General features: G+C 42.7%; 1 protein-coding gene across 4 annotated transcripts in view; it reads left to right on the top strand.

Moving 5' to 3' along the window:
* FIG4 (polyphosphoinositide phosphatase FIG4) overlaps nucleotides 1–26694 on the top strand; it is a 322728-nt gene that overhangs the window by 167123 nt on the left and 128911 nt on the right. For all 4 annotated transcript variants that reach the window (XM_071687992.1, XM_071688012.1, XM_071688003.1 and 1 more), the window contains exons 11-12: nucleotides 12189–12291; nucleotides 16095–16293. In XM_071687992.1, coding sequence (XP_071544093.1) covers nucleotides 12189–12291; nucleotides 16095–16293 — 302 coding nt within the window. The remainder of the gene's footprint in view (nucleotides 1–12188; nucleotides 12292–16094; nucleotides 16294–26694) is intronic.

Genomic DNA, 26694 nt, shown 5'->3' with positions numbered 1-26694 from the left:
AAATTTAATGATACTCTCTCACCCCAACTCTCATTTGCTCTCTTTTTCACCTCTTGCACCTTTCTCTTGACCTCCTGACTCATTCTTTTATATATCTCCCACTCATTTGCATTATTTCCCTGCAAAAATCGTCCAAATGCCTCTCTCTTCTCTTTCACTAATAATCTTACTTCTTCATCCTTCATCCTACCACTCACTACCCTTTCTAATCTGCCCACCTCCCACTCTTCTCATGCCACAAGCATCTTTTGCGCAAGCTATCACTGCTTCCCAAATGCATACCATTCCACCCCCACTCCCCTTACCTCCTTTGTTCTCACCTTTTTCCATTCTGTACTCAGTCTCTCCTGGTACTTCCTCACACAAGTCTCCTTCCCAAGCTCATTTACTCTCACCACTCTCTTCACCCCAACATTTTCTCTATTTTTCTGAAAATCTCTACAAATCTCACCTTCGCCTCCAGAAGATAATGATGAGACATCCCTCCAGTTGCACCTCTCAGCACATTAACATCCAAAAGTCTCTCTTTTGCGCGCCTATCAATTAACACGTAATCCAATAACGCTCTCTGGCCATCTCTCCTACTTACATACGTATACTCTTTTTAAACCAGGTATTCCCATTCACCAGTCCTTTTTCAGCACATAAATCTACAAGCTCTTCACCATTTCCATTTACAACACTGAACACCCCATGTATACCAGTTATTCCCTCAACTGCCACATTACTCACCTTTGCATTCAAATCACCCATCACTATAACCCGGTCTTGTGCATCAAAACTGCTAACACACTCACTCAGCTGCTCCCAAAACACTTGCCTCTCATGATCTTTCTTCTCATGGCCAGGTGCATATGCACCAATAATCACCCATCTCTCTCTATCAACTTTCAGTTTTACCCATATCAATCTAGAGTTTATTTTCTTACACTCTAGCACATACTCCTACCACTCCTGTTTCAGGAGTAGTGTTACTCTTTCCCTTGCTCTTGTCCTCTCACTAACCCCTGACTTTACTCCCAAGACATTCCCAAACCACTCTTCCCCTTTACCCTTGAGCTTCGTTTCACTCAGAACCAAAACATCCAGGTTCCCGTCCTCAAACATACTACCTATCTCTCCTTTTTTCTTATCTTGGTTACATCCACACACATTTAGACACCCCAATCTGAGCCTTCGAGGAGGATGAGCACTCCCTGAGTGACTCCTTCTTCTGTTTCCTCTTTTAGAAAGTTAAAATATAAGGAGGGGAGGGTTTCTTGCCCCCTGCTCCCGTCCCCTTTAGTCGCCTTTTACAACACGTGAGGAATGCGTGGGAAGTATTCTTTCTCCCCTATCTAATGATACTATCTCATCCCAACTCTCATTTGTCCTCTTTTTCACCTCTTGCCCCTTTCTCTTGACCTCCGGCCACTTTCTTTCATATATCTCCCAGTCACTTGCATTCTCTCCCTGCAAAAATCATCCAAATGCCTATCTCTTCTCTTTGACAAATAATCTTACTTCTTCATCCCACCACTCACTACCCATTCTAATCTCTCCACCTCCCACGCTTCTTATGCCACAAGCAACTTTCGATCAAGCTATCACTGCTTCCCTAAGTACATCCCATTCCTCCCCCACTCCCCTTACGTCCTTTGTTCTCACCTTTTTCCATTCTGTACTCAGTCTCTCCTGGTACTTCCTCACACAAGTCTCCTTTCCAAGCTCACTTACTCTCACCACTCTCTTCATCCCAACATTCTCTCTTCTTTTCTGAAAACCTCTACATATCTTCACCTTGCCTCCACAAGATAGTGATCAGACATCCCTCCAGCTGCACCTCTCAGCACATTAACATCCAAAAGTCTCTCTTTCACATGCCTGTCAATTAACACATAATCCAATCACACTATCTGGCCATCTCTCCTACTTACATATGTACACTTATGTATATCTCTCTTTTTAAACCAGGTATTCCCAATCACCAGTCCTATTTCAGCACATAAATCTACAAGCTCTTCACAGTTTCCATTTACAACACTGAACACTCCATGTACACCAATTATTCCCTCAACTGCCACATTACTCACCTTTGCATTCAAATCACCCATCACTATAACCCAGTCTCGTGCACCAAAACTACTAACACACTCACTCAGCTGCTTCCCAAAACACTTGCCCCTGATGATTTTTCTTTTCATGCCCAGGTGCATATGCACCAATAATCACCCATCTCTCTCCATCCACTCTCAGTTTTACCCATATCAATCTAGAGTTTACTTTCTTGCACTCTATCACACATTCTATCACATACTCCCACCACTCCTGTTTCAGGAGTATTGCCACTCCTTTCCTTACTCTTGTCCCCTCAGTAACCGCTGACTTTACTCCCAAGACAATCCCAAACCACTCTTCCCCTTTACCCTTGAGCTTCATTTCACTCAGAGCCAAAACATCCCAGTTCCTTTCCTCAGAAATACTACCTATCTCTCCTTTTTTCTCATCTTGGTTACATCCTTACACATTTAGACACCTCAATCATAGCCTTTGAGCAGGATGAGCACTCCCTGAGTGACTCCTTCTTCTGTTTCCCCTTTTAGAAAGTTGAAATACAAGGATGGGAGGGTTTCCAGCCCCCCGCTCCTGTCCCCTTTACTCGCCTTCTACGACACGTGGGGAATGTGTTGGAAGTGTTCTTTCTCCCTTATCCCCAGGAATTGAACCAGGGCATGTGAAGCGTCTGGGGTAAAACATGGAAAGTTATGTGGGGCGTGGATGTGGAAAGGGAACTGTGGTTTCGGCACATTATTACTTGACAGCTAGAGACTGAGTGTGAACAAATGTGGCCTTTGTTGTCTTTTCCTAGCACTACCTCGCACACATGAGGGGAGGGGGTTTTTATTTCATGTGTGGCAGGGTGGCAATGCGAATGAATAAAGGCAGACAGTATGAATTATGTACATGTGTATATATGTATATGTCTGTGTATATATATATATATATATATATATATATATATATATATATATATATATATATATATGTATATGTGTGTGTGTGTGTGTGTGTGTGTATATGTATATATATATGTATATTATCCCTGGGGATAGGGGTGAAAGAATACTTCCCACGTATTCCTCGCGTGTCGTAGAAAGCGACTAGAGGGGACGGGAGCGGGGGGCCGGAAATCCTCCCCTCCTTGTATTAACTTTCTATAATGGGAAACAGAAGAAGGAGTCACGCGGGGAGTGATCATCCTCCTCGAAGGCTCAGAGTGGGGTGCCTAAATGTGTGTGGATGTAACCAAGATGTGAAAAAAGGAGAGATAGGTAGTATGTTTGAGGAAAGGAACCTGGATGTTTTGGCTCTGAGTGAAACGAAGCTCAAGGGTAAAGGGGAACAGTGGTTTGGAAATGTCTGGGGAGTGAAGTCAGGGGTTAGTGAGAGGACAAGAGCAAGGGAAGGAGTAGCAATACTCCTGAAACAGGAGTTGTGGGAGTATGTGATAGAATGTAAGAAAGTAAATTCTCGATTAATATGGGTAAAATTGAAAGTTGATGGAGAGAGGTGGGTGATTATTGGTGCATATGCACCTGGGCATGAGAAGAAAGATCATGAGAGGCAAGTGTTTTGGGAGCAGCTAAATGAGTGTGTTAGCGGTTTTGATGCACGAGACCGGGTTATAGTGATGGGTGATTTGAATGCAAAGGTGAGTAATGTGGCAGTTGAGGGAATAATTGGTATGCATGGGGTGTTCAGTGTTGTAAATGGAAATGGTGAAGAGCTTGTAGATTTATGTGCTGAAAAAGGACTGATGATTGGGAATACCTGGTTTAAAAAGCGAGATATACATAAGTATACTTATGTAAGTAGGAGAGATGGCCAGAGAGCGTTATTGGATTACGTGTTAATTGACAGGCGTGCGAAAGAGAGACTTTTGGATGTTAATGTGCTGAGAGGTGCAACTGGAGGGATGTCTGATCATTATCTTGTGGAGGCTAAGGTGAAGATTAGTATGGGTTTTCAGAAAAGAGGAGTGAATGTTGGGGTGAAGAAGGTGGTGAGAGTAAGTGAGCTTGGGAAGGAGACCTGTGTGGGGAAGTACCAGGAGAGACTGTGTACAGAATGGAAAAAGGTGAGAACAATGGAAGTAAGGGGAGTGGGGGAGGAATGGGATGTATTTAGGGAATCAGTGATGGATTGCGCAAAAGATGCTTGTGGCATGAGAAGAGTGGGAGGTGGGCTGTTTAGAAAGGGTAGTGAGTGGTGGGATGAAGAAGTAAGAGTATTAGTGAAAGAGAAGAGGGAGGCATTTGGACGATTTTTGCAGGGAAAAAATGCAATTGAGTGGGAGAAGTATAAAAGAAAGAGACAGGAGGTCAAGAGAAAGGTGCAAGAGGTGAAAAAAAGGGCAAATGAGAGTTGGGGTGAGAGACTATCAGTAAATTTTAGGGAGAATAAAAAGATGTTCTGGAAGGAGGTAAATAGGGTGCGTAAGACAAGGGAGCAAATGGGAACTTCAGTGAAGGGCGTAAATGGGGAGGTGATAACAAGTAGCGGTGATGTGAGAAGGAGATGGAATGAGTATTTTGAAGGTTTGTTGAATGTGTCTGATGACAGAGTGGCAGATATAGGGTGTTTTGGTCGAGGTGGTGTGCAAAGTGAGAGGGTTAGGGAAAATGATTTGGTAAACAGAGAAGAGGTAGTAAAAGCTTTGCGGAAGATGAAAGCCGGCAAGGCAGCAGGTTTGGATGGTATCGCAGTGGAATTTATTAAGAAAGGGGGTGACTGTATTGTTGACTGGTTGGTAAGGTTATTTAATGTATGTATGACTCATGGTGAGGTGCCTGAGGATTGGCGGAATGCGTGCATAGTGCCATTGTACAAAGGCAAAGGGGATAAGAGTGAGTGCTCAAATTACAGAGGTATAAGTTTGTTGAGTATTCCTGGTAAATTATATGGGAGGGTATTGATTGAGAGGGTGAAGGCATGTACAGAGCATCAGATTGGGGAAGAGCAGTGCGGTTTCAGAAGTGGTAGAGGATGTGTGGATCAGGTGTTTGCTTTGAAGAATGTATGTGAGAAATACTTAGAAAAGCAAATGGATTTGTATGTAGCATTTATGGATCTGGAGAAGGCATATGATAGAGTTGATAGAGATGCTCTGTGGAAGGTATTAAGAATATATGGTGTGGGAGGCAAGTTGTTAGAAGCAGTGAAAAGTTTTTATCGAGGATGTAAGGCATGTGTACGTGTAGGAAGAGAGGAAAGTGATTGGTTCTCAGTGAATGTAGGTTTGCGCCAGGGGTGTGTGATGTCTCCATGGTTGTTTAATTTGTTTATGGATGGGGTTGTAAGGGAGGTAAATGCAAGAGTCCTGGAAAGAGGGGCAAGTATGAAGTCTGTTGGGGATGAGAGAGCTTGGGAAGTGAGTCAGTTGTTGTTCGCTGATGATACAGCGCTGGTGGCTGATTCATGTGAGAAACTGCAGAAGCTGGTGACTGAGTTTGGTAAAGTGTGTGGAAGAAGAAAGTTGAGAGTAAATGTGAATAAGAGCAAGGTTATTAGGTACAGTAGGGGTGAGGGTCAAGTCAATTGGGAGGTGAGTTTGAATGGAGAAAAACTGGAGGAAGTGAAGTGTTTTAGATATCTGGGAGTGGATCTGTCAGCGGATGGAACCATGGAAGCGGAAGTGGATCATAGGGTGGGGGAGGGGGCGAAAATTTTGGGAGCCTTGAAAAATGTGTGGAAGTCGAGAACATTATCTCGGAAAGCAAAAATGGGTATGTTTGAGGGAATAGTGGTTCCAACAATGTTGTATGGTTGCGAGGCGTGGGCTATGGATAGAGATGTGCGCAGGAGGATGGATGTGCTGGAAATGAGATGTTTGAGGACAATGTGTGGTGTGAGGTGGTTTGATCGAGTAAGTAACGTAAGGGTAAGAGAGATGTGTGGAAATAAAAAGAGCGTGGTTGAGAGAGCAGAAGAGGGTGTTTTGAAATGGTTTGGGCACATGGAGAGAATGAGTGAGGAGAGATTGACCAAGAGGATATATGTGTCGGAGGTGGAGGGAACGAGGAGAAGAGGGAGACCAAATTGGAGGTGGAAAGATGGAGTGAAAAAGATTTTGTGTGATCGGGGCCTGAACATGCAGGAGGGTGAAAGGAGGGCAAGAAATAGAGTGAATTGGAGTCATGTGGTATACAGGGGTTGACGTGCTGTCAGTGGATTGAAGCAAGGCATGTGAAGCGTCTGGGGTAAACCATGGAAAGCTGTGTAGGTATGTATATTTGCGTGTGTGGACGTGTGTATGTACATGTGTATGGGGGGGGGGGCCATTTCTTTCGTCTGTTTCCTTGCGCTACCTCGCAAACGCGGGAGACAGCGACAAAGTATAAAAAAAAAAAAAAAAAAAAAAAAAAAAAAATGTATATATTGAGATGTATAGGTATGTATATTTGCATGTGTGGACATGTATGTATATACATATGTATGTGGGTGGGTTGGGCCACATTCGTTCACACTCAGTCTCGAGCTGTCATGTAATAATGTACCGAAACCATGGCTCCCTTTCCACATCCAGGCCCCACAGAACTTTCCCTGGTTTACTCCAGACGCTTCACATGCCCTGCTTCAATCCATTGACAGCATGTCGACCCTGGTATACCACATCATTCCAATTCACTCTATTCCTTGCACGCCTTTCACCCTACTGCACGTTCATGCCTCGATCATTCAAAATCTTTTTCACTCCATCTTTCCACCTCCAGTTTGGTCAATCTTTCCTCACTCATTCTCTCCATGTGACCAAACCATTTCAAAACACCCTCTTCTGCTCTCTCAACCACACTCTTTTTATTACCACACATCTCTCGTACCCTATTATTACTTACTCGATCAAACCACCTCACACCACATATTGCCCTCAAACATCTCATTTCCAGCACATCCACCCTCCTCCGCACAAGTCTATCTATAGCCCACACCTTGCAACCATATAACATTGTTGGAACCACTATTCCTTCAAACATACCCATTTTTGCTTTCCGAGATAATGTTCGCAACTTCCACACATTTTTCAAGGCTCCCAGAACTTTCGCCTCCTCCTCTACCCTGTGATTCACTTTCGCTTCCATGGTTCCATCTGCCAAATCCACTCCCAGATATCTAAAACACTTCACTTCCTCCAGTTTTTCTCCATTCAAACTTACTTCCCAGTTGACTTGTGCCTCAGCCCTACTGTACCAAATAACCTTGCTCTTATTCACATTTACTCTCAGCTTTCTTTTCTCTCACACTTTACCAAACTCAGTCACCAGCTTCTGCAGTTTCTCACACAAATCAGCCACCAGCGCTGTATCATCAGTGAACAACAACTGACTCACTTCCCCAAGCTCTCTCATCCACAACAGACTGCATACTTGAGAAAAAAGGAGAGATAGGTAGTATGTTTGAGGAAAGGAACCTGGATGTTTTGGCTCTGAGTGAAACAAAGCTCAAGGGTAAAGGGGAAGAGTGGTTTGGGAATGTCTTGTGAGTAAAGTCAGGGGTTAGTGAGAGGACAAGAGCAAGGGAAGGAGTAGCACTATTCCTGAAAGAGGAGTGGTGGGAGTATGTGATAGAGTGTAAAAAAGTAAACTCTAGGTTGATATGGGTAAAGCTGAAAGTGGATGGAGAGAGATGGGTGATTATTGGTGCATATGCACCAGGAGTGGTGGGAGTATGTGGTAGAGTGTAAGAAAGTAAGCTAGATTGATGGGGTAAAACTGAAAGTGGATGGAGAGAGATCGGTGATTATTGGTGCATATGTACCAGGAGTGGTGGGAGTATGTGGTAGAGTGTAAGAAAGTAAACTAGATTGATGGGGTAAAACTGAAAGTGGATGGAGAGAGATGGGTGATTATTGGTGCATATGCACCTGGGCAGGAGAAGAAAGACCATGAGAGGCAAGTGTTTTGGGAGCAGCTGAGTGAGTGTGTTAGTAGTTTTGATGCACGAGACCAGGTTATAGTTATGGGTGATTTGAATGCAAAGGTGAGTAATGTGGCAGTTGAGGGAATAATTGGTGTACGTGGGGTGTTCAGTGTTGTAAATGGAAATGGTGAAGAGCTTGTAGATTTATGTGCTGAAAAAGGACTGGTGATTTGGAATACCTGGTTTAAAAAGAGAGGTATACATAAGCATACGTATGTAAGTAGGAGAGATGGCCAGAGAGCGTTCTTGGATTGTGTGTTAATTGATAGGCGCGACAGAGAGACTTTTGGATGTTAATGTGCTGAGAGGTGCAACTGGAGAGATGTCTGATCATTATCTTGTGGAGGCGAAGGTGAAGATTTGTAGAGGTTTTCAGAAAAGAAGAGAGAATGTTGGGGTGAAAAGAGTGGTGAGAGTAAGTGAGCTTCGGAAAGAGACTTGTTTGAGGAAGTACCAGGAGAGACTGACTACCGAATGGAAAAAGGTGAGAACAAAGTAGTGATGGCTTGCGAAAAAAATGCTTGTGGCATGAGAAGCGTGGGAGGTGGGCAGATTAGATAGGGTAGTGAGTGGTGGGATGAAGAAGTAAGATTATTAGTCAAAGAGAAGAGAGAGATATTTTGACGATTTTTGCAGGGAAATAATACAAATGACTGGGAGATGTATAAAAGAAAGAGGCAGGAGGTCAAAAGAAAGGTGCGAGAGGTGAAAAAGAGGGCAAATGAGAGTTGGGGTGAGAGAGTATCATTAGATTTTAGGGAGAATGAAAAGATGTTTTGGAAGGAGGTGAATAAAGTGCGCAAGACGAGGGAACAAATGGGAACTTCACTGAAGGGGGATAATGGGGAGGTGATAACAAGTAGTGGTGATATGAGAAGGAGATGGAGTGAGTATTTTGAAGGTTTGTTGAATGCGTTTGATGATAGAGTGGCAGATATAGGGTGTTTTGGTCAAGGTGGTTTGCAAAGTGAGAGGGTTAGGGTAAACAGAGAAGAGGTAGTAAAATCTTTGTGGAAGATGAAAGCCGGCAAGGCAGTGGGTTTGGATGGTATTACAGTGGAATTTATTAAAAAAAGGGATGACTATATTGTTGACTGGTTGGTAAGGTTATTCAATGTATGTATGGCTCATGGTGAGGTGCCTGAGGATTAGCGGAATGCTTGCATAGTGCCATTGTACAAAAGCAAGGATTAAGTTGAGTGCTCAAATTACAGAGGTATAAGTTTGTTGAGTATTCCTGGTAAATTGTATGGGAGGGTATTGATTGAGTGGTGAAGGCATGTACAGAGCATCAGACTGGGGAAGAGCAGTGTGGTTTCAGAAGTGGTAGAGGATGTTTGCTTTTAAAAATGTATGTAAGAAATACTTAGAAAAGCAAATGGATTTGTATGTAGCATTTATGGATCTGGAGAAGGCATATGATAGAGGTGCTCTGTGGAAGGTATTAAGAATGTTATATGGTGTGGGAGGCAAGTTGTTAGAAGCAGTGAAAAGTTTTTATCGAGGATATAAGGTATGTGTACATGTAGGAAGAGAGGAAAGTGATAGGTTCTTAGTGAATGTTGATTTTGCAGCAGGGGTGTGTAATGTCTCCATGGTTGTTTAATTTGTTTATGGATGTGGCTGTTAGGAAAGTGAATGCAAGAGTTTTGGAAAGAGGGGTAAGTATGCAGTCTGTTGTGGATGAGAGAGCTTAGGAAGTGTCAGTTGTTGTTCGCTGATGTTACAGCGCTGGTGGCTGACTCGTGTGAGAAACTGCATAAGCTGGTGACTGAGTTTGGTAAAGTGTGTGAAAGAAGAAAGCTGAGAGTAAATGTGAATAAGAGCAAGGTTATTAGGTACAGTAGGATTGAGGGACAAGTCAATTGGGAGGTAAGCTTGAATGGAGAAAAACTGGAGGAAGTGAAGTGTTTTAGATATCTGGGAGTGGATTTGGCAGTGGATGGATCCATGGAAGCGGAAGTGAATCATAGGGTGGGGAGGGGGCGAAAGTTCTGGGAGTGTTGGAAAATGTGTGGAAGTTCTGAACATTATCTCGGAAAGCAAAAATTGGTATGTTTGAAGGAATAGTGGTTCCAATAATGTTATATGGTTGCGAGGCTTGGGCTATGGATAGAGTTGTGCGGAAGAGGGTGGATGTGCTGGAAATGAGATATTTGAGGACAATATGTGGTGTGAGGTGGTTTGATTGAATAAGTAATAATAGGGTAAGAGAGATGTGTGGTAATAAAAGGAGTGTGATTGAGAGAACAGTAGAGGGTGTTTTGAAATGGTTTGGTCACATGGAGAGAATGAGCAAGGAAAGATTGACCAAGAGGATATATGTGTCATAGGTGGAGGGAACGAGGAGAAGTGGGAGACCAAATTGGAGGTGGAAAGATGGAGTGAAAAAGATTTTGAGTGATCGGGGCCTGAACATGCAGGAGGGTTAAAGGCGTGCAAGGAATAGAGTGAAATATACCGGGTATACCGGGGTCGACGTGCTATCAGTGGATTGAACCGGGGCATGTGAAGCATCTGGGGTAAACCATGGAAAGTTCTATGGGGCCTGGATGTGGAAAGGGAGCTGTGGTTTCGGTGCATTACTACATGACAGCTAGAGACTGAGTGTAAACAAATGGGGCCTTTGTTGTCTTTTCCTAGCGCTACCTCGCACACATGAGGGTGGAGGGGGTTGTTATTCCATGTGTATGAGGTGGCGATGGGAATAAATAAAGGCAGACTATGAATTATGTACATGTTTATATATGTATATGTCTGTGTGTGTATATATATATGTTTACATTGAGATGCATAGGTATGTGTATTTGCGTGTGTTGACGTGTATGTATATACATGTGTATGTGGGTGTGTTGGGCCATTCTTTTGTGTGTTTCCTTGCATTTCCTCGCTAACGCGGGAGACAGCGACAAAGGAAAATAAATATAAATAAAATATGTATTTATGTATATATATATATATACACATAAGTCCCCCTACATGCACCTATACATACATACACAGACACATACACAGACAGACGAAAGAAATGGCCCAACCCACCCCCATACACATGTATATACATACACGTCCACACACGCAAATATACATACCTACACAGCTTTCCATGGTTTACCCCAGACGCTTCACATGCCCTGATTCAATCCACTGACAGCACGTCAACCCCGGTATACCACATCGATCCAATTCACTCAATTCCTTGCCCTCCTTTCACCCTCCTGCATGTTCAGTCCCCGATCACTCAAAATCTTTTTCACTCCATCTTTCCACCTCCAATTTGGTCTCCCACTTCTAGTTCCCTCCACCTCCGACACATATATCCTCTTGGTCAATCTTTCCTCACTCATTCTCTCCATGTGGCCAAACCATTTCAAAACACCCTCTTCTGCTCTCTCAACCACGCTCTTTTTATTTCCACACATCTCTCTTACCCTTACGTTACTTACTCGATCAAACCACCTCACACCACACATTGTCCTCAAACATCTCATTTCCAGCACATCCACCCTCCTACGCACAACTCTATCCATAGCCCACGCCTCGCGACCATACAAAATTGTTGGAACCACTATTCCTTCAAACATACCCATTTTTGCTTTCCGAGATAATGTTCTCGACTTCCACACATTCTTCAAGGCTCCCAGGATTTTCGCCCCCTCCCCCACCCTATGATCCACTTCCGCTTCCATGGTTCCATCCGCTGCCAGATCCACTCCCAGATATCTAAAACACTTTACTTCCTCCAGTTTTTCTCCATTCAAACTTACCTCCCAATTGACTTGACCCTCAACCCTACTGTACATATATATACATGTACATATGCATACTTGTTTGAGTTCATCCATTCCTGGCTCTACGTTGCCCCATAGGAAACTGCATTGCTACCCCCTGCTTCAGCCAGGTAGTGTCAGGAAAACAGACAAGAAAAGGCCACATTCATTCACACTTAAGTATCTAGCTGTTTTGTGTAATGCACCAAAACCATAGCTTTCTGTCCACACCCAGGTTGTAATTCAATTTTTTCTAATATCCTTTTGATTTTGTAAAAGGAAGATGTTTTCTAATTAAGTATGTGTTGGCATGAGCCACTTATTATATTTGTACAAGTTTATAAGTTCATGAGAAACATTAGTTTTGTAGTTATTTTAAAGCTGATGAATGGACGTGTAATTCAGACTACTATTTTTTGTGTTAGGATTTGTCATTCATGAGATTTTCTCTTCTGTTTGCAGATTCGAGGGTCAATCCCTTCCCATTGGTCTCAAGATGTCAGCAAGATGGTACCAAAACCACCAATTACTTTTGATGTAATGGATCCCTATGCTGAAACTGCAGGTGAATTAATGTTGTGTTATGAATATGTTGAACATAAGAATAAGCTTTTTCAATACATCTTGAAAATCATCTCATTTTGTAGCACCAGCTTACTGGCATCAGATAGACAACTGCAGTGCTTGGTTATAGATAGGTAATTCAATGAAATGTGATGAAGATAAACAAACTACATCAATAGCTTGTAGAATTTTGTGCTGAGAAAGGAGCGGTGATTGGGAATACCTGATTTAGAATAGGAACATACTTGAAAATATTTAGGTGAGTAAGGTTGAGGCCTGAAACAAGTAAGCCCCCACTTTCTGTTAGGAGGATAACAATAGGTGGAGAAAGCCATTGATTCCATATCAAAAAGACAGAAAATCTAGATGTCCTCACCCCAATTTCTCAACAGAATATCTAGAAGAACAATTCATGCTCCCAGGATTCTGCCTTGGAGACGAAAAATGTTTTCAATTCTTGAAAACTTACATTTTCTCGGGGAATGTGTCATGCTGATACTTCTTGATGTCTTGAGAGGATTAGAAATATTGAATTAGCAGAAAATGGTGATGGAGAAATAGTTTTGAAGGATGTAAGGTTTTGAATATTTGTTGATTTCTTTAGCATTTCCCCTTTTAGAAAGTTAGAAGGGGAAACACTAAAGAAATCAACAAATGTTTTTTCTAATAACCTTTTGATTTTGTAAAAGGAAGAAGCTGTTTCCTAGTTAAGCATTCCTCACATGTCGTAGATGTCGACTAAAGAGGACAGGAGAGGGGGGCTAGAAACCCTCCCCTCCTTGTATTTTAACTTTCTAAAGGGTAAACAGAAGAAGGAGTCACACGGGGAGTGCTCATCCTCCTCGAAGGCTCAGATTGGGGTGTCTAAATGTGTGTCGATGTAACCAAGATGAGAAAAAAGGAGAGATAGGTAGTATGTTTGAGGAAAGGAACCTGGAAGTTTTGGCTCTGAGTGAAAGGAAGCTCAAGGGTAAAGGGGAAGAGTGGTTTGGGAATGTCTTGGGAGTAAAGTCAGGGGTTGATGAGAGGACAAGAGCAAGGGAAGGAGTAGCACTACTCCTGAAAGAGGAGTGGTGGGAGTATGTGATAGAGTGTAAGAAAGTAGATTCTCTCATCAAGAGAGTGATGAGAGTAAGTGAGCTTGGGAAGGAGACTTGTGTGAGGAAGTACCAGGAGAGACTGAGTACAGAATGGAAAAAGGTGAGAACAAAGGAGGTAAGGGGAGTGGGGGAGGAATGGGATCTATTTAAGGAAGCAGTGATTGCTTGCGCAAAAGATGCTTGTGGCATGAGAAGCGTGGGAGGTGGGCAGATTGGAAAGGGTAGTGAGTGGTGGGATGAAGAAGTAAGATTATTAGTGAAAGAGAAGAGAGAGGCATTTGTACGATTTTTGTTGGGAAAAAATGCAAATGAGTGGGAGATGTATAAAAAAAGAGGCAGGAGGTCAAGAGAAAGGTGCAAGAGGTGAAAAAGAGGGCAAATGAGAGTTGGGGTGAGAGATAATCATTAAATTTTATGGAGAATAAAAAGATGTTTTGAAAGGAGGTAAATAAAGTGCGTAAGACAAGGGAGCAAATGGGAACTTCAGTGAAGGTGGCTAATGCGGAGGTGATAACAAGTAGTGGTGATGTGAGAAGGAGATGGAGTGAGTATTTTGAAGGTTTGTTAAATGTGTTTGATGATAGAGGGGCAGATATAGGGTGTTTTGGTCGAGGTGGTATGCAAAGTGAGAAGGGTTAAGGAAAATGTTTTGGTAAACAGAGAAGAGGTAGTAAAAGCTTTGTGGAAGATGAAAGCTGGCAAGGCAGCGGGTTTAGATGGTATTAGAGTGGAATTTATTAAAAAAGGGGGTGACTGTATTGTTGACTGGTTGGTAAGGTTATTTAATGTATGTATGATTCATGGTGAGGTGCCTGAGGATTGGCGGAATGCTTGCATAGTGCCATTGTACAAAGGCAAAGGGGATAAGAGTGAGTGCTCAAGTTACAGAGGTATAAGTTTGTTGAGTATTCCTGGTAAATTATATGGGAGGGTATTGATTGAGAGGGTGAAGGCATGTACAGAGCATCAGATTGGGGAAGAGCAGTGTGGTTTTAGAAGTGTTAGAGGATGTGTGGATCAGGTGTTTGTTTAGAAGAATGTATGTGAGAAATACTTAGAAAAGCAAATGGATTTGTATGTAGCATTTATGGATCCGGAGAAAGCATATGATAGAGTTGATAGAGATGCTCTGTGGAAGGTATTAAGAATGTATGGTGTGGGAGGCAAGTTGTTAGAAGCAGTGAAAAGTTTTTATCGAGGATGTAAGGCATGTGTACGTGTAGGAAGAGAGGAAAGTGATTGGTTTTTAGTGAATGTAGGTTTGCGGCAGGGGTGTGTGATGTCTCCATGGTTGTTTAATTTGTTTATGGATGGGGTTGTTAGCGAGGTGAATGGAAGAGTTTTGGAAAGATAGGCAAGTATGCAGTCTGTTATGGATGAGAGAGCTTGGGAAGTGAGTCAGTTGTTGTTCGCTGATGATACAGCACTGGTGGCTGATTCATGTGAGAAACTGCAGAAGCTGGTGACTGAGTTTAGTAAGGTGTGTGAAAGAAGAAAGCTGAGAGTAAATGTGAATAAGAGCAAGGTTATTAGGTACAGTAGGGTTGAGGGTCAAGTCAGTTGGGAGGTAAGTTTGAATGGAGAAAAACTGGAGGAAGTGAAGTGTTTTAGATATCTGGGAGTGGATTTGGCAGTGGATGGAACCATGGAAGTGGAAGTGAATCATAGGGTGGGGGAGGGGGTGAAAATTCTGGGAGCCTTGAAAAATGTGTGGAAGTTGCGAACATTATCTCGGAAAGCAAAAATGGGTATGTTTGAAGGAATAGTGGTTACAACAATGTTGTATGGTTGCGAGGCGTAGGCTATGGATTGAGTTGTGCGGAGGAGGGTGGATGTGCTGGAAATGAGATGTTTGAGGACAATGTGTGGTGTGAGGTGGTTTGATCGAGTAAGTAATGTAAGGGTAAGAGAGATGTGTGGTAATAAAAAGAGTGTGGTTGAGAGAGCAGAAGAGGGTGTTTTGAAATGGTTTGGCCACATGGAGAGAATGAGTGAGGAAAGATTGACCAAGAGGATATATGTGTCAGAGGTGGAGGGAACAAGGAGAAGTGGGGGACCAAATTGGAGGTGGAAAGATGGAGTGAAAAAGATTTTGAGTGATCAGGGCCTGAACATGCAGGAGGGTGAAAGGTGTGTAAGGAATAGAGTGAATTGGAACGATGTGGTATACCAGGGTCGACGTGCTATCAATGGTTTGAACCAGGGCATGTGAAGCGTCTGGGGTAAACCATGGAAAGTTCTATGGGGCCTGGATGTGGAAAGGGAGCTGTGGTTTTGGTGCATTATTACATGACAGCTAGAGACTGAGTGTGAACGAATGTGGCCTTTGTTTTCTTTTCCTAGCGCTACTTCACACACATGAGGGGGGAGGGGGTCGTTCTTCCATGGCGAGGTGGTGATGGGAATGAATAAAGGCAGACAGTGTGCATTATGTACATGTGTATATATGTATGTGTCTGTGTGTGTATATATATATATGTATACGTTGAGATGTATAGGTATGTATATTTGCGTGTGTGGACGTGTATGTATATACATGTGTACGTGGGTGGGTTGGGCCATTCTTTCATCCGTTTCCTTGCGCTACCACGCTAATGCGGGAGATGGCGACAAAGCAAAATAAATAGATAAATAAATATTCTTTAGTGTCACACAAATGCTTGCAGAAATAATTTATAACCAGTAATCCTTTAATCTCCACCAGGAAAGCACTTTAATGAGTTACTAAGGCGCTTTGGATCACCCATTGTTGTTCTGAACCTTGTGAAGAGACGTGAGCGCCGACCTCATGAATCAATCTTGAACACAGAGTATTGTCATCTGATTGACCAGTTAAACATTTTTCTTCCTCCACAACACCGTATCCAGTATGTAGCTGTTGATATGGCACGAATCAATAAACAGTAAGTAAGCATTACAGCAGGTCATGTATGGTTGATATATTTATTATTTATTTATTATACTTAGTCGCTGTCTCCTGCGTTAGCATGGTAGCGCAAGGAAACAGACAAAAGAATGAGCCAACCCACCCTCATACACGTATATACATACACGTCCACACACGCACATATACATACCTATACATCTCAACGTATTCATATATATATATATATATATATATATATATATATATATATATATATATATATATATATATATATACACAGAGACATATACATATATACACATGTACATAATTCATACTGTCTGCCCTTATTCATTCCCATTGCCACTCTGCCACTCATGAAATGACTACCCCCTCCCCCCACATGTGTGCAAGGTAGCACTAGGAAAAGACAACAAAGGCCACATTCATTCACTCTTAGTCTCTACCTGTCATGTATAATGCACCGGCAACACTGCTCCCTTTCCACATCCAGGCCCCACAGAACTTTCCATGGTTTACCCCAGATGCTTCACATGCCCGGGTTCAATCCATTGACAGCACGTTAACCCCGGTATACCACATCCTTCCAATTCATTTTATTCCTTGCACACCTTCCACCCTCCTGCATGTTCAGGCCCCGATCACTCAAAATCTTTTTCACTCCGTCTTTCCACCTCCAATTTGGTGTCCCACTTCTCGTTCCATCCACCTCTGACACATATATCCCCTTTGTCAATCTTTCCTCACTCATTCTCTTCATGTGACCAAACCATTTCAAAACACTCTCTACTGCTCTCTCAACCACACTCTTTTTATTACCACACATCTCTCTTACCCTTTCATTACTTACCCAATCAAACCATCTCACACCACATATTGCCCTCAAACATCTCATTTCCAGCACATCCACCCTCCTCCACAAAACTCTATCTATAGTCCATGCCTCACAACCATATATCATTGTTGGAACAACTATTCCTTCAAACATACCCATTTTTGCTTTCCGAGATAACGTTCTCAACTTCCACACATTCTTCAACGCTCCCAGAACTTTCGCCCCCTCCCCCACCTTATGATTAACTTCCGCTTCCATGGTTCCATGAACTGCCAAATCCACTCCCAGATAACTAAAACACTTCACTCCCTCCAGTTTTTCTCCACTCAAACTTACCTCCCAATTGACTTGTCCCTCAACCCTACTGTACCTAATAACCTTGCTCTTATTCACATTTACTCTCAGCTTTCTTCTTTCACACACTTTACCAAACTCAGTCACCAGCTTCTGCAGTTTCTCACCCGAATCAGCCAACAGCACTGTATCATCAGCGAACAACAACTGACTCACTTCCCAAGCTCTCTCATCCCCAACAGACTGCATACTTGCCTCTCTTTCCAAAACTCTTGCATTCACCTCCCTAACAACCCCATCCATAAACAAATTCAACAACCATGGAGACATCATGCACCCCTGCTGCAAACCAACATTCTCTGAGAACCAATCACTTTCCTCTCTTCCTACATGTACACATGCCTTACATCCTCGATAAAAACTTTTCACTGCTTCTAACAACTTGCCCGCCACACCATATATTTTTGATACCTTCCACAGAGCATCTCTATCAACTCTATCGTATGCCTTCTCCAGACCCATAAATGCTCCATACAAATCCTATTTCTTTTTTAGGTATTTCTCACATACATTCTTCAAGGCAAACACCTGATCCACACATCCTCAACCACTTCTGAAACCACACTGCTCTTCCCCAATCTGATGCTCTGTTCATTCCTTCACCCTCTCAATCAATACCCTCCGATATAGTTTCCCAGTAATACTCAACAAACTTATACCTCTGTCATTTGAGCACTCACTTTTATCCCCTTTGCCTTTGTACAATGGTACTATGCAAGCATCTGCCAATCCTCAGGCACCTCACCATGAGTCATACATACATTCGATTATCTTACCAACCAGTCAACAATACAGTCACCCCCTTCTTTAATAAATTCCACTGCAATACCATCCATACCCGCTGCCTTGCCGGCTTTCATCTTCCGCAAAGCTTTTACTACCTCTTCTCTGTTTACCAAATCATTCTCCCTAACCCTCTCACTTTGCACACCACCACGACCAAAACACCCTATATCTGCCACTCTATCATCAAACATTCAACAAACCTTCAAAATACTCACTCCATCTCCTTCTCACATCACCACTACTTGTTATCACCTCCCCATTAGTCCCTTTCACTGATGTTCCCATTTGTTCCCTTGTCTTACACACTTTATTTACCTCCTTCCAAAATATCTTTTTATTCTCCCCAAAATTTAATGATACTCTTTCACCCCAACTCTCATTTGCCCTCTTTTTCACCTCTTGCACCATTCTCTTGACCTCCTCCCTCTTTCTTTTATACATTTCCCAGCCATTTGCATTATGTCCCTGCAAAAATCGTCCAAATGCTTCTCGCTTCTCTTTCACATATGATCTTACTTCTTCATCCCACCACTCTATATATTTCTTTCTTTTTTCTTTTAGACTATTCGCCATTTCCCGCGTTATCGAGGTAGCGTTAAGAACAGAGGACTGGGCCTTTTTTGGAAAATCCTCACCTGGCCCCCTCTGTTCCTTCTTTTGGAAAATTAAAAAAAAAAAAAAACGAGAGGGGAGGATTTCCAGCTCCCCGCTCCCTCCCCTTTTAGTCGCCTTCTACGACACGCAGGGAATACATGGGAAGTATTCTTAATCCCCTATCCCCAGGGATAAACTCACTATATATATATATATATATATATATATATATATATATATATATATATATATATATATATATATATAGGGAATACGTGGGAAGTATTCTTTCTCCCCTATCCCCAGGGATATATATATATTTTTTTTTTTCATATATATATATATATATATATATATATATATATATATATATATATATATATATATATATATATACATATATATATATCTCTTTTTATTCTCCCAAAATTTGATGATACACTCTCACCCCATCTCTCATTTGCCCTCTTTTTCACCTCTTCCACCTTTCTCTTGACGTCCTGCCTGTTTCTTTTATACATCCCTCACTCATTTGCATTATTTCCTTGCGAAGATCGTCCAAATGGCTCTCTCTTCTCTTTCACTAATAATCTTACTTCTTCATCCCACAACTCACTACCCTTTCTAATCTGCCCACCTCCCACACTTCTCATGCCACAAGCATCTTTTGCGCAAGCCATCACTGCTTCCCTAAATACATCCCATTCCTCCCCCACTCCCCTTATGTCCTTTGTTCTCACCTTTTTCCATATTGTACTCAGTCTCTCCTGGTACTTCCTCACACAAGTCTCCTTCCCAAGCTCACTTACTCTCACCACTCTCTTCACCCCAACATTCTCTCTTCATTTCTGAAAACCTCTACAAATTTTCACCTTCGCCTCCACAAGATAACGATCAGACATCCCTCTAGTTGCACCTCTCATTACATTAACATCCAAAAGTCTCTCTTTTGCGCGCCTATCAATTGACACGTAATCCAATAACGCTCTCTGGCCATCTCTCCTACTTACATACATATACTTATGTATATCTCTCTTTTTAAACTAGGTATTCCCAATCACCAGTCCTTTTTCAGCACATAAATCTACAAGCTCTTCACCATTTACATTTACAACACTGAACACCCCATGTACACCGATTATTCCCTGAACTGCCACATTACTCACCTTTGCATTCAAATCACCCATCACTATAACCCGGTCTCGTGCATCAAAACTACTAACACACTCACTCAGCTGCTCCCAAAACACTTGCCTCTCATGATCTTTCTTCTCATGGCCAGGTGCATATGCACCAAAAGATGTTTTGGAAAGAGGTAAATAAAGTGCGTAAGACAAGGGAACAAATGGGAACTTCATTGAAGGGGACTAATGGGGAGGTGATAACAAGTAGTGGTGATGTGAAAAGATGGAGTGAGTATTTTGAAGGTTTTTTGAATGTGTTTGATGATAGAGTGGCAGATATAGGGTGTTTTGGTCGAGGTGGTGTGCAAAGTGAGGGTTAGGGAAAATGATTTACTAAACAGAGAAGAGGTAGTAAAAGCTTTACGGAAGATGAAAGCCAGTAAGGCAGCGGGTTTGGATGGTATTGCATTGGAATTTATTAAAAAAGGGTGTGATTGTATTGTTGACTGGTTGGTAAGATTATGTAATGTATGTATGACTCATGGTGAGGTGCATAAGGATTGGTGGAATGCTTGCTTAGTGCCATTGTACAAAGCAAAGGGGATAAGAGTGAGTGCTCAGACTACAGAGGTATAAGTTTGTTGAGTATTCCTGGGAAATTATATGGGAGGGTATTGATTGAAAGGGTGAAGGCATGTACAGAGCATCAGATTTGGGAGAAGAGCAGTGTGGTTTCAGAAGTGGCTGAGGAGGTGTGGATCAGGTGTTTGCTTAGAAGAATGTATGTGAGAAATACTTAGAAAAGCAAGTGGATTTGTATGTAGCATTTATGGATCTGTAGAAGGCATATGATAGAGTTGATAGAGATGCTCTGTGGAAGGTATTAAGAATATATGGTGTGGGAGGCAAGTTGTTAGAAGCAGTTAAAAGTTTTTATCAAGGATGTAAGGCATATGTACGTGTAGGAAGAGAGGAAATTGATTGGTTCTCTGTGAATGTTGGTTTGCGGCAGAAGGGTGTGATGTCTCCATGGTTGTTTAATTTGTTTATGGATGGGGTTGTTAGGGAGGTGAATGGAAGAGTTTTAGAAAGAGGGGGTAGTATGCAGTGTGTTGTGGATGAGAGCTTGGGAAGTGAGTGAGTTGTTGTTCGCTGATGATGCAGCGCTGTTGGCTGATTCGTGTGAGAAACTGCAGAAGCTGGTGACTGAGTTTGGTAAAGTGTGTGAAAGAAGGAAGTTGAGAGTGAATGTGAATAAGAGCAAGGTTATTAGGTACAGTGGGGTTAAGGGTCAAGGTAATTGGGAGGTAAGTTTGAATGGAGAAAAACTGGAGGAAGTGAAGTGTTTTAGATATCTGGGAGTGGATTTAGCAGCGGATGGAACCATGGAAGCGGAAGTGAATCATAGGGTGGGGGAGGGGGTGAAAATTCTGGGAGCCTTGAAGAATGTTTGGAAGTCGAGAACATTATCTCGGAAAGCAAAAATGGGTATGTTTGAAGGAATAGTGGTTCCAACAATGTTATATGGTTGCGAGGCGTGGGCTATGGTTGGAGTTGTGCTGAGGAGGGTGGATGTGCTGGAAATGAGATGTTTGAGGACAAAATGTGGTGTGAGGTGGTTTGATCGAGTAAGTAATGATAGGGTAAAAGAGATGTGTGGTAATAAAAAGAATGTGTTTGAGAGGGCAGAGGAGGGTGTTTTGAAATGGTTTGGTCACATAGAGAGAATGAGTGAGGAAAGATTGACCAAGAGGATATATGTGTCAGAGGTGGAGGGAACGAGGAGAAGTGGGAGACCAAATTGGAGGTGGAAAGATGGAGTGAAAAAGATTTTGAGTGATCGGGGTCTGAACATGCAGGAGCATAAAAGGCATACAAGGAATAGAGTGAATTGGAATGATGTGGTATACCGGGGTCGATGTGCTGTCAATGGATTGAACCAGGGCATGTGAAGCGTCTGTGGTAAACCATGGACAGTCCTCTGGGGCTTGGATGTGGAAAGGGAGCTGTGGTTTCTGTGCATTATTACATGACAGCTAGACTGAGTGTGATTGAATGGGACCTTTGTTGTCCTTTCCTAGCACTGCTTCGCATACATGAGGGGGTAGGGGGCTGTTATTTCATGTGTGGCGAGGTGGCAATGGGAATGAATAAAGGCAGACCATGAATTATTTTTTTTTTTTTTTTTTTTTTTTTTTTTTTTTTCGCTGTCTCCCGCGTTTGCGAGGTAGCGCAAGGAAACAGACGAAAGAAATGGCCCAACCCACCCCCATACACATGTATATACATACGTCCGCACATGGAAATATACTTACCTACACAGCTTTCCATGGTTTACCCCAGACGCTTCACATGCCCTGATTCAATCCACTGACAGCACGTCAACCCCGGTATACCACATCGCTCCAATTCACTCTATTCCTTGCCCTCCTTTCACCCTCCTGCATGTTCAGGCCCCGATCACACAAAATCTTTTTCACTCCATCTTTTCACCTCGAATTTGGTCTCCCTCTTCTCCTTGTTCCCTCCACCTCCGACACATATATCCTCTTGGTCAATCGTTCCTCACTCATTCTCTCCATGTGCCCAAACCATTTCAAAACACCCTCTTCTGCTCTCTCAACCATGCTCTTTTTATTTCCACACATCTCTCTTACCCTTACGTTACTTACTCGATCAAACCACCTCACACCACATATTGTCCTCAAACATCTCATTTCCAGCACATCCATCCTCCTGCGCACAACTCTATCCATAGCCCACTCCTCGCAACCATACAACATTGTTGGAACCACTATTCCTTCAAATATACCCATTTTTGCTTTCCGAGATAATGTTCTCAACTTCCACACATTCTTCAAGGCTCCCAGAATTTTCGCCCCCTCCCCCACCCTATGATCCACTTCTGCTTCCATGGTTCCATCCGCTGCCAGATCCACTCCCAAATATCTAAAACACTTCACTTCCTCCAGTTTTTCTCCATTCAAACTCACCTCCCAATTGACTTGACCCTCAACCCTACTGTACCTAATAACCTTGCTCTTATTCACATTTACTCTTAACTTTCTTCTTTCACACACTTTACCAAACTCAGTCACCAGCTTCTGCAGTTTCTCACATGAATCAGCCACCAGCGCTGTATCATCAGCGAACAGCAACTGACTCACTTCCCAAGCTCTCTCATCCCCAACAGACTTCATACTTGCCCCTCTTTCCAAAACTCTTGCATTCACCTCCCTAACAACCCCATCCATAAACAAATTAAACAACCATGGAGACATCACACACCCCTGCCACAAACCTACGTTCACTGAGAACCAATCACTTTCCTCTCTTCCTACACGTACACATGCCTTATATCCTCAATAAAAACTTTTCACTGCTTCTAACAGCTTGCCTTCCACACCATACATTCTTAATACCTTCCACAGAGCATCTCTATCAACTCTATCATATGCCTTCTCCAGATCCATAAATGCTACATACAAATCCATTTGCTTTTCTAAGTATTTCTCACATACATTCTTCAAAGCAAACACCTGATCCACACATCCTCTACCACTTCTGAAACCACACTGCTCTTCCCCAATCTGATGCTCTGTACATGCCTTCACCCTCTCAATCAATACCCTCCCATATAATTTACCAGGTATACTCAACAAGCTTATACCTCTATAACTTGAGCACTCACTCTTATCCCCTTTGCCTTTGTACAATGGCACTATGCAAGCATTCCGCCAATCCTCAGGCACCTCACCATGAGTCATACATACATTAAATAACCTTACCAACCAGTCAACAATACAGTCACCCCCTTTCTTAATAGATTCCACTGCAATACCATCCAAACCTGCTGCCTTGCAGGCTTTCATCTTCCGCAAAGCTTTTACTACCTCTTCTCTGTTTACCAAATCATTTTCCCTAACCCCCTCACTTTGCACACCACCTCGACCAAAACACCCTATATCTGCCACTCTATCATCAAACACATTCAACAAACCTTCAAAATACTCACTCCATCTCCTTTTCACATCACCACTACTTGTTATCACCTCCCCATTAGCGCCCTTCACTGAAGTTCCCATTTGCTCCCTTCTCTTACGCACTTTATTTACCTCCTTCCAGAACATCTTTTTATTCTCCCTAAAATTTAATGATACTCTCTCACCCCAACTCTCATTTGCCCTCTTTTTCACCTCTTGCACCTTTCTCTTGACCTCCTGTCTCTTTCTTTTATATATCTCCCACTCAATTGCATTTTTTCCCCGCAAAAATCGTCCAAATGCCTCTCTCTTCTCTTCCACTAATAAACTTACTTCTTCATCCCACCACTCACTACCCTTTCTAATCAACCCACCTCCCACGCTTCTCATGCCACAAGCATCTTTTTGGCACTCCATCACTGATTCCCTAAATACATCCCATTCCTTATCCCTGGGGATAAGAGAGAAAGAATACTTCCCATGTATTCCCTGCGTGTCATAGAAGGCGACTAAAAGGGAAGGGAGTGGGGGGCTGGAAATCCTCCCCTCTCATTATTTTTTTTTAATTTTCCAAAAGAAGGAACAGAGAAACGGGCCAGGTGAGGATATTCCCTTAAAGGCCCAGTTCTCTGTTCTTAACGCTACCTCGCTAACGCGGGAAATGGCGAATAGGTTGAAAGAAATATATATATATATATATATATATATATATATATATATATATATATATATATATTTTTTTTTTTTTTTTTTTTTTTTTTTTGCTGTCTCTCGCGTTTGCGAGGTAGCGCAAGGAAACAGACGAAAGAAATGGCCCAACCCACCCCCATACACATGTATATACATACGTCCACACACGCAAATATACATACCTACACAGCTTTCCATGGTTTACCCTAGACGCTTCACATGCCTTGATTCAATCCACTGACAGCACGTCAACCCCGGTATACCACATCGCTCCAATTCACTCTATTCCTTGCCCTCCTTTCACCCTCCTGCATGTTCAGGCCCCGATCACACAAAATCTTTTTCACTCCATCTTTCCACCTCCAATTTGGTCACCCTCTTCTCCTCGTTCCCTCCACCTCCGACACATATATCCTCTTTGTCAATCTTTCCTCACTCATTCTCTCCATGTGACCAAGCCATTTCAAAACACCCTCTTCTGCTCTCTCAACCACGCTCTTTTTATTTCCACACATTGTCCTCAAACATCTCATTTCCAGCACATCCATCCTCCTGCGCACAACTCTATCCATAGTTCACGCCTCGCAACCATACAACATTGTTGGAACCACTATTCCTTCAAACATACCCATTTTTGGTTTCCGAGATAATGTTCTTGACTTTCACACATTCTTCAAGGCTCCCAGAATTTTCGCCCCCTCCCTCACCCTATGATCCACTTCCGCTTCCATGTTTCCATCCGCTGCCAGATCCACTCCCAGATATCTAAAACACTTCACTTCCTCCAGTTTTTCTCCATTCAAACTCACCTCCCAATTGACTTGACCCTCAACCCTACTGTACCTAATAACCTTGCTCTTATTCACATTTACTCTTAACTTTCTTCTTTCACACACTTTACCAAACTGTCACCAGCTTCTGCAGTTTCTCACATGAATCAGCCACCAGCGCTGATTCATATATATATTTTTTCTTTCTATTTTTTTTTTTTGCTTTGTCGCTGTCTCCCGCATTTGCGAGGTAGCGCAAGGAAACAGACGAAAGAAATGGCCCAACCCACCCCCATACCCATGTATATACATACACGTCAACACACGCAAATATACATACCTATACATCTCAATGTACACATATATATACACACACAGACACATACATATATACCCATGCACACAATTCACATTGTCTGCATTTATTCATACCCATCGCCACCTCGCCACGCATGGAATACCATCCCCCTCCCCCCTCATGTGTGTGAGGTGCGCTAGGAAAAGACAACAAAAGCACTATTCATTCACACTCAGTCTCTAGCTGTCATGCAATAATGCCCGAAACCACAGCTCCCTTTCCACATCCAGGCCCCACACAACTTTCCATGGTTTACCCCAGACGCTTCACATGCCCTAATTCAATCCACTGACAGCACGTCAACCCCGGTATACCACATCGATGCATTTCACTCTATTCCTTGCCCTCCTTTCACCCTCCTGCATGTACAGGCCCCGATCACTCAAAATCTTTTTCACTCCATCTTTCCACCTCCAATTTGGTCTCCCACTTCTCCTCGTTCCCTCCACCTCCGACACATATATCCTCTTGGTCAATCTTTCCTCACTCATTCTCTCCATGTGCCCAAACCATTTCAAAACACCCTCTTCTGCTCTTTCAACCACGCTCTTTTTATTTCCACACATCTCTCTTACCCTTACATTACTTACTCGATCAAACCACCTCACACCACACATTGTCCTGAAACATCTCATTTCCAGCACATCCACCCTCCTGCGCACAACTCTATCCATAGCTCACGCCTCGCAACCATACAACATTGTTGGAACCACTATTCCTTCAAATGTACCCATTTGAATGGAGAAAAACTGGAGGAAGTGAAGTGTTTTAGATATCTGGGAGTGGATCTGGCAGCGGATGGAACCATGGAAGCGGAAGTGGATCATAGGGTGGGGGAGGGGGCGAAAACTCTGGGAGCCTTGAAGAATGTGTGGAAGTCGAGAACATTATCTCGGAAAGCAAAAATGGGTATGTTTGAAGGA

This window comes from Panulirus ornatus, chromosome 3, assembly GCF_036320965.1.
Source record: "Panulirus ornatus isolate Po-2019 chromosome 3, ASM3632096v1, whole genome shotgun sequence".
Lineage (NCBI taxonomy): Eukaryota > Metazoa > Arthropoda > Malacostraca > Decapoda > Palinuridae > Panulirus > Panulirus ornatus.
Note: the sequence above shows the minus strand (reverse complement) of the source record. Positions and strands in the feature narration are given on the sequence as shown.